Raw genomic sequence first — 7,359 nt, 5'->3', positions numbered from 1 at the left:
AAACATGTTTTAACGTGACTAACAATGAACATTTAAATCCCTTTCTTTCACTCATTGAGCCTTAGTTTAGTCGGCACCATTACTATTACCACAAGAAAGATGTAAGTTTGAGCATATTTAAACACAATTTTATTTTGATTTAAAGATTTGAAGGCTTATGAGTAGGAATGGGTATTACATAAAAAAAAATCCACATTTTTTTCTTATTGAAATCCAACCTTAAGTTTGGTTGGACCTATCGAGCTATATGAGTAGTCCAATTTACGAACAAATCTAATGTGATCTATTATTGTTATATTTTTTTCAGTCTACTATAAAGAGAGGAATCTATTCAAAATCAAATTCGGAAGATAAAAAATTATTTTTTCAAAATTTAATTAGATAATTTCATAAACTTTATTTTATCATTTAAAATAGGGTAAATTCTATGGATAGTCACCTAATTATGAGAATATTTCTATTTTCGTCACTCAACTAATTTTTTTTTATTTGAATTTGATTTTTTTGGTCACTTTGTCAGTAAGTCGTTAATGGAATGCTGGTGTGGATTTTTAATGATTTTTATAATTTTTCATAATTTTTTTAAAAATTTTATGTGATTTTTTTTAAAATTAAAGATCAAATTAATAAAATGCATAAACTTTAAAAAACTAAATTTGTTATCATGCCAATAAAATAATAGCCATGTCAGCATTACATAACCACTTAATGGTAGATAAAAAAATCAAAAACATTAGTGACTAAATTGAAAAAATAATTTAGGTTGGTGACCAAAATAGAAACACTCTCGTAGTTGGATGACTATACATGTAATTTACCCAAACATTAGTATTATAAATATTATCATATTAATCAAATATGACGTGAATTCATCAACCGAAGCAAAATACTCTCGCTTTCAATAACTTCAGCCGCAAGTAACCGAGATTTCGCAACCACAAATGTTTCCGAAACATGAAAACAGCCCTTTTTTGTGAGCACGTCTTCTTGAATGTCTCGACTTTTTGGTTGCCGTTGTCGGAGTCTGACTAGAAAGGAAGCTCGAAAATTCATTACTTGAGTCATAAACCGGTGGGAGTTCGGTTCTCCACCGTTCGAGTTTCGAATCGAGCCCTTCCATGCTTCCATCTAAACTCCATCCTTCGCCCACCGAACTCTCCATCTCTTCCATTTTACGGTTCTTGTTCCTCAGCACCGCAGCCGCCACTTCCGATGGCGATGGACCCAATTCCGAATCGGTCCAAATTTTCCGCCCACCCGTTAACCCACTTGGTGACTTCCCTGGTGGTGATATCAACTTTGGGCCATTGATGCCCTTTATAGGACTTGGTTTTCTCTTTCTGTCAGTACTTTTGTCGAACACATAATTGACCATCGAACTTCCCCTAGAATTAACCTTGTAGTTGTTTTTGCCAATCTCCGACCCGTTAACAACTGACCCACCATTGACAACCGATGATCCTTTCATCGATCTTCTGGGCCTTAATTCTGGCTCGAAAAGCGAACTTGAATCACTCTTGGTTCGTCGAAGCTCGGGTTTGATCAACCCATTAACCAAAAACTGATGGTTATTGGTATGGCTTTTTGTGCTCGAAAGAGGCTTGACATTCGAGCTTTGAAACGCATCTTCCTCGCCCATCAAATGTCGATACCCGACCGCCGACGATCCCATTTGAAAATACAAAGGCATGCTCCTCATTGAGCTATCGAGCAATGCCGCCCCAATGTTCAAAATCCCTTGAGGCCGACCCGACGGTCTCCAAACCTGAAACGCCACGAATCTCATCCCCAGTTGGAGCTCTTGGCGGTTGCGCGTTTGAGAAACCGGTGGGATAAGGTTCTGAACAAGAACCCGAACGGTCCCTACATGGATGTCACGGAACCAATGCACCGCATAGATTTCGATCATTAAAGTAGACGTATCGCTATAGAGGAACTCATCATCGACGCGGAAAACGAACTTATCGTTCCATGTGGGGTTGGTGTGGCCTTGGGTGTCAATTCGGGTTGAAAGTTTTCGCTCCGAATGCACCCAAGCCACCGCGTAGGTTCGCATTTTACGACGACATACCGGTTTCAAATCTTGGGCAGAGATGACATTGAGTTCCAATAGCTGGAATGGTGCCAAAGTACTCATGATTACACAACAAGGAAGGACAAAAAAAGAAAACAATGAATAACCTGTTAATGTTTGTTCCTTCTTTCCTTTTTTTGGAATTTCCTTTGTCGCGGCTAAAGTTATTCATACAATTAATATCCAAACTCCGGCCCTTTGTCGTCGTCAGCCATGTTCGACGACAACAATGGCAGAGAGAAAAATGAATCAGTGATGAGAAAATAAAGGCAAAATGAAATGGAGGGCATTTGAAAAATAGTGCGGGATTTGTGGTAATAAAAGAGGAAACCGTTGTTCTTGACATGTGTTCGTTATTTCTTAACTGCCATTGGAGGTGGTGTACGAAACAAAAAGTTTTTTCTTCGTTTTTTTAAGAATTTAATTAGGATTAATTATTATAAATTTAGGGTATGCGAGTTTTAGGTTTTAACCATTTTTTCTAGGAAAAAAATCAATTTTTTTTTATTTCAAATACATATTTAATTAAAACTTTCCGCATTTGTTAATTATATTTAATCTCGATTATTTCGTAATTAATAGAGTTTATTTTTTTATTAAATATTGTTATGTTTTTTTTGCCCATTTTGACTTAATGACATTATTTTTTTTATGAACTAACTGTACCAAACATCTTTAAATTATGGTCTTTATTTTAAATTAGTTCTCAAACTTTAAAATATTCTGATTATATCTTTAAACTATCAATGTTATATTAAGAAGATCCTACTGTTACTAAAACCGTTAATTTAACTAATAATGAGACGTCAGATCTTATTTGATATAATTTAAAATGAAAATTTTAGAGAAAAAAATAAATATTGTAAAAAACTTGATTTTGAAGTTTTCGAAATTTTTATAGAAATTATCATCCACTCTCTCTTTTTCTCTATTTTACTTTTTTTTAGTTTTTAATTTTAAAGTTATGCGGCAACATTTTACTTTTCTTTAAAAAAATTTGTTTTAAATTATTTCACATAAAATTTTACATGTCACTTAATGGTTAAATCAACGGTTTCAATCATAGAAGAACTTAATTTGGAGATATAATTAAAATGCTTTGAAGTTTAGAGACCAATTTAAATGAGGATCATAATTTTGAGATATTTATAGCAATTAACTCTTTTTTTTATATGATTAAGAAGTTACAAAATTAAAACCAAGCAATTGGGCCGATCTAATTCGAAATTTCCGCTAATAATTTAGACCGGATCAATTATTTTGGCAAACAAAAAAGGAATATATCCGAAAACTGAACGGTTGAACCGGTCTATCGGTCTAAGCCAATATAATTTTTTCATATAATAAATAAATTGGGGTGGACCAATGATTTTGGTTAAAAACTGAAAAGATCAAAACTTGCATGTTAAAATGAAAAAAAGATCGAACTTTTTTGAAGGCATAAGCAAAATGAGCCCCAGAACTGCAAATATATTGCCTATTAAATATTGAAAGAACAAATTTCAATGTATGATCACAAACCCTAATTCAATTCCTTTTTCCAATGAAAAACACCTATTTTATATATATTGATTGTTGAATCTAACAAAATCTTGACATTGCTGAAACCAAAAGGTTTGATCCTTTAATAGATGATGTAAAAGAGGCTGAATCTATGAAGTTTCTCCATTTCTAGATGCTTGATATCCAGGTAAGACTCGATCCTGGCGAGGAGTCGGCCTGTAGTATCCATTTCCTCTCGATCTACTGTGGTCTCGATCATTTCCATCGTAAGCACCACCCCTGCCGTAACTTCGAGCACCAAAACGCCCCCTTGAAGCATCTGTTGGATAGCTGCCTCGGCCTCTACCTCTCCCTGTCCGGAATATTTTAACCACTTCAATTAAGAATAGAAAACAAATAGCATCCACTGTTTCGATGGCAACGCTCTCATTATCAATTCGTGTTCGGGATCTACTAGTAGCAGGGCTTGTACGATGCTCGTGTATACGATAAAACATATTCCAATAGGAAAGAAGTACATCCATGAAAAGAAAAGGGAAAGAAATGCATACTTCCGCCTCGAGATGGGATATAGCTGTTTGGTCTCCGCTCTTCAATATACACTTGTTGTCCGGCAACCTGTGCGATTCCCGCCTACATAAGATTTGACTAAATTTAGTATACAAATGAAAACATCGAAAATCTTACTAAAAATGTTGAAATTCAACTCAATGTTACAACAAATGCGCCTGTTGATTTAGATTTCAAATCCAACAATTAAAGCAGATAGAGTGAAGAATCATCGTGGATTTTTTTTCCCGAAAAATTTATTACTAAAACTACAGTTTCAGTTCTTCCACGGATTAAAGATTAGCTACTAAAACAAGAGAAATGGTTTTTTCAGTAGGTGCTTGAAGTAAATTCGGACCTTGACGGCATTATGGACACTTGTCATATCTTCAAATTCAACAAACGCGTAACAAACACCAACATCCTGCACTCAAACGGAATATTTTAGCATTAAAAGGCAAACTATCGTAATCGGAATACAAAAGAAGCTACAAAGTGAACCTTGCGACTACGAATCACCACTCCATCAGGACTGATCTCACCAAATTTCTTGAATTCCTCCATTATTTCAGATTCAGACACAGTATTGGGCAAGTTCCTTACATAAACAGATTTTAATTCACCTAAAACACACAAGTAACAAATTAACTACGTGTATTTTTAGCTTCGAGATTATAGCTAAGAAGTGCCTTTCTAAAGTTGCAAACCCGATGAACATTTCGAGATTTGCATTGACAAAGTCTTGTAGAGTTTCTACAGAATTCACTTCTCTCATACATGTCGCCATCCCACATAGTAAAAGTTACATATAAGCTTTATTACCTTCATATTCTACGGGTGAAATTTCATTGACCATATCAGCGCCAGACACTTCAACTGCATTTGAGGAGTTGTTGTGATGATGATCGTGATCCAGATCAGACACAGGTGGCATGTTCTTGTTAACAGGAACCTGAGGAACGACTAATGGTGCAGGTTGTCCTTTAGCAACCCTTAACTTTGACAATCACACAAAAAACAAAAGAAATTACATCAATGTCGTGAAAAGAAGTTGATTTTTCTAATCCAATAAACACAAATATTTCGTTTGAGCATATAAGGATATGAACAACATGAAATTATCTACCACGGGTAGAACATACAATAGAGGCATAGGTTTGCTTTTGGGGTTCCCCGACAGGTTCCTCGATAGTAGGAGGCACATGCTCTTGGACAGTATTCAATGTATGCAGAAGCAAACCATTGGACTCGTGCACACTGTTGTTCTCCACAATACTTTCAGATTCTGGAGCATGCTGTAGTTGTTGTTCTGGGAAACGATACTTGTCAACAAGACCATTTTCTTTGGCATCATCGGGAGCCAAAAATTCCCGTCCGTGGATATCTCCTCCCAGCATATAGCTTGGTACTACAACAAGAATTAATATGTAGACATATTACAGAATCAGTCTATAATCAGATATTAAAAAGAAATCTGAAATTAATAATCTATGATTCCATAAAAAACGTATAGATCTCAATGCCATGGTAAAAATAACGCTTTCCCTAAAATGGATAATACATTTAAAGAAATGCAAGCTATACAGTCGCATTGAATTGTATTTGTAGTTCACTATAAATTATAGATTTCAAACAAGGACGGGAAATACCTGGTTCAGGATTTGTCATGAAAGCATTGAGTTTAAGATCAAGATTGTGCTGGGCTAATAGGACTGCCGGATGTTGGTGAATTTGTTCCTCATCAATATAGTAAAAGATGTCATTTAGAACGAAATAGCCTTTCTCTTGTGGTGCAAGAAAGAACGTTTGCATGAATTTCCTCCTGAAATTGAAATCCTTCACTTGCACCGAACCGGAAACCATCACTAGCACACCTCCATTCCAAGATTCTAGGGAATATGCCGTCTTTATTTCAATCCCGGTAAAGTTAAGCGACATAACAAGAGCATGTATTTGCTTCCAAATGAAAAAAGACAAAAAAAAAAAGGAAAACGGAATCAATAAGCCTATAGTACCATCCATTCAGTGCATAAATAAACAATAAAAACCAGTATGAAAACGGGTCGTTATTACCAAATGACAACATTATCCCTTACTACTGCTTTCATAGGGCCATTAATTACAAATCGAAAAGCTAACTTCCGATCAATATGTGATTATCGAATATCAAGAACAGACACCAAATACATTTAATGAACTAAAATGTTGTGAATATTGAACAGAACCATCTACTTAGATACTCCATGAAAATGTAACAAAAAAAAACATCAAAAAAACTTTATTTTTCTTGAAGATTATACAATGCAAACTCGATAAACTAGAGATAAGTACCAGCATCGCAGCGGCGGTTTCCCTGGAATTGCCGTCGACACGAACCATGGTACTGGAATCACTGTAAAACTGATGCACCAAGTGTGGCTCTTGTTGAAGTACCTGATAATATTGCCCCACAAAATATGTTCCCACCTAAAAAGAAAAAATTTTAAAACCCAATATAAGGAAGAACAACAACAAAAAGGAAAAAAAAACCCCCCAGATCTTATATCTATTCATTTCAACTACACATTTCAAAAAAACAATAAAAATCAATACTTTTTAGATAAGAACCAAAGATAAAGCAATAAAAAAGGGTTTTTTTTTAAAGTACCTGAGTAGCAGAAACTGGAATGGGATAAGGAGATGCCATTGCTGAAACCCCCTAAAACCCCTAAAAGAATAAAAAAAAAACTTTTTCTAAATAGATCCTAAAACTGCCTTCACTATCTCAAGATCTGCACCAGCAAAAAGAAAAGCTCCCACATTTCAATACTCTCAAATGAACATAAAAAAAACCCAAAAAAAAAACAATAAAAGTAAGAAGAAACCTAAGATGGGTATTTAAAGAAAAAGAAGAAAGTGATACCTTTAGAAACATAGATTTGAGAGAAGCTTTTGTCCACTGTTTTTTTTTGGAAGTGTGCTTTGCTGTATTTTTGGCTCAGTTGTCTAATGTCTGCACTCTACACCGAAACTTTTGGGTTTTCTTTTTTCTTTTTAAATTTCCAAATTTTGTAGCCGTCACTGTGAATGGAGAATTTGTTTGTGGGGACTTAATAGAACAAAAAGAAATGTTTAAAAATAAAATAAAATAAAAAAAAGTTTTATCCCTAATTCCCTGAGCAGGCTATTGCTAGCTTGCTATCTGTTTCACTTCCACATATTTGGCAATTTTCTCTTTCAAAAAAAACAAAAAT

General features: G+C 34.7%; 2 protein-coding genes across 4 annotated transcripts; both read right to left on the bottom strand.

The window, feature by feature from the left end:
- Window positions 1–641: 641 nt before the first annotated feature.
- Window positions 642–2,357, bottom strand: LOC107932120 (uncharacterized). Its single transcript, XM_016864072.2, has one exon. The coding sequence runs from the start codon at window positions 2,135–2,137 to the stop codon at window positions 908–910; it is 1,230 nt and encodes a 409-aa protein (XP_016719561.1). The 5' UTR covers window positions 2,138–2,357; the 3' UTR covers window positions 642–907.
- A 1,167-nt stretch (window positions 2,358–3,524) lies between these two features.
- LOC107932166 (nuclear transport factor 2) lies at window positions 3,525–7,205 on the bottom strand. 3 transcript variants are annotated; one of them, XM_016864119.2, is made up of 10 exons: window positions 7,029–7,204; window positions 6,774–6,833; window positions 6,458–6,592; window positions 5,776–6,082; window positions 5,269–5,534; window positions 4,949–5,123; window positions 4,628–4,749; window positions 4,485–4,550; window positions 4,129–4,210; window positions 3,525–3,929 (listed from the first exon to the last, which is right to left on the bottom strand). In XM_016864119.2, exons 2-10 carry the CDS (start codon window positions 6,810–6,812, stop codon window positions 3,727–3,729), a joined length of 1,395 nt encoding a protein of 464 aa, XP_016719608.1. In that variant the 5' UTR covers window positions 6,813–6,833; window positions 7,029–7,204; the 3' UTR covers window positions 3,525–3,726. The 3 variants fall into 3 exon arrangements, with proteins under 3 accessions (XP_016719608.1, XP_016719607.1, XP_016719609.1); XM_016864118.2 differs by having other exon boundaries at window positions 6,774–6,897; window positions 7,029–7,045; XM_016864120.2 differs by lacking the exon at window positions 6,774–6,833 and having other exon boundaries at window positions 7,029–7,205.
- Window positions 7,206–7,359: the final 154 nt, after the last annotated feature.

Source organism: Gossypium hirsutum, chromosome D02 (assembly GCF_007990345.1).
Source record: "Gossypium hirsutum isolate 1008001.06 chromosome D02, Gossypium_hirsutum_v2.1, whole genome shotgun sequence".
In the NCBI taxonomy this organism is placed as follows: domain Eukaryota; kingdom Viridiplantae; phylum Streptophyta; class Magnoliopsida; order Malvales; family Malvaceae; genus Gossypium; species Gossypium hirsutum.
This window is presented reverse-complemented; position numbering and strand designations above follow the sequence as displayed.

What these genes read in the sequence shown, in the direction of transcription:
- LOC107932166 (XM_016864119.2), bottom strand. Translation starts at nt 6,812, where the DNA reads ATGGCATCTCCTTATCCCATTCCAGTTTCTGCTACTCAG. An exon ending in CATGACAAATCCTGAACCAG is followed by an intron (nt 5,535 to 5,775) that starts GTATTTCCCGTC and finishes TTCTTGTTGTAG; the next exon opens with TACCAAGCTATATGCTGGGA. An exon ending in AGCAAACCTATGCCTCTATT is followed by an intron (nt 5,124 to 5,268) that starts GTATGTTCTACC and finishes TGATTGTCAAAG; the next exon opens with TTAAGGGTTGCTAAAGGACA.
- LOC107932120 (XM_016864072.2), bottom strand. Translation starts at nt 2,137, where the DNA reads ATGAGTACTTTGGCACCATTCCAGCTATTGGAACTCAATGTCATCTCT.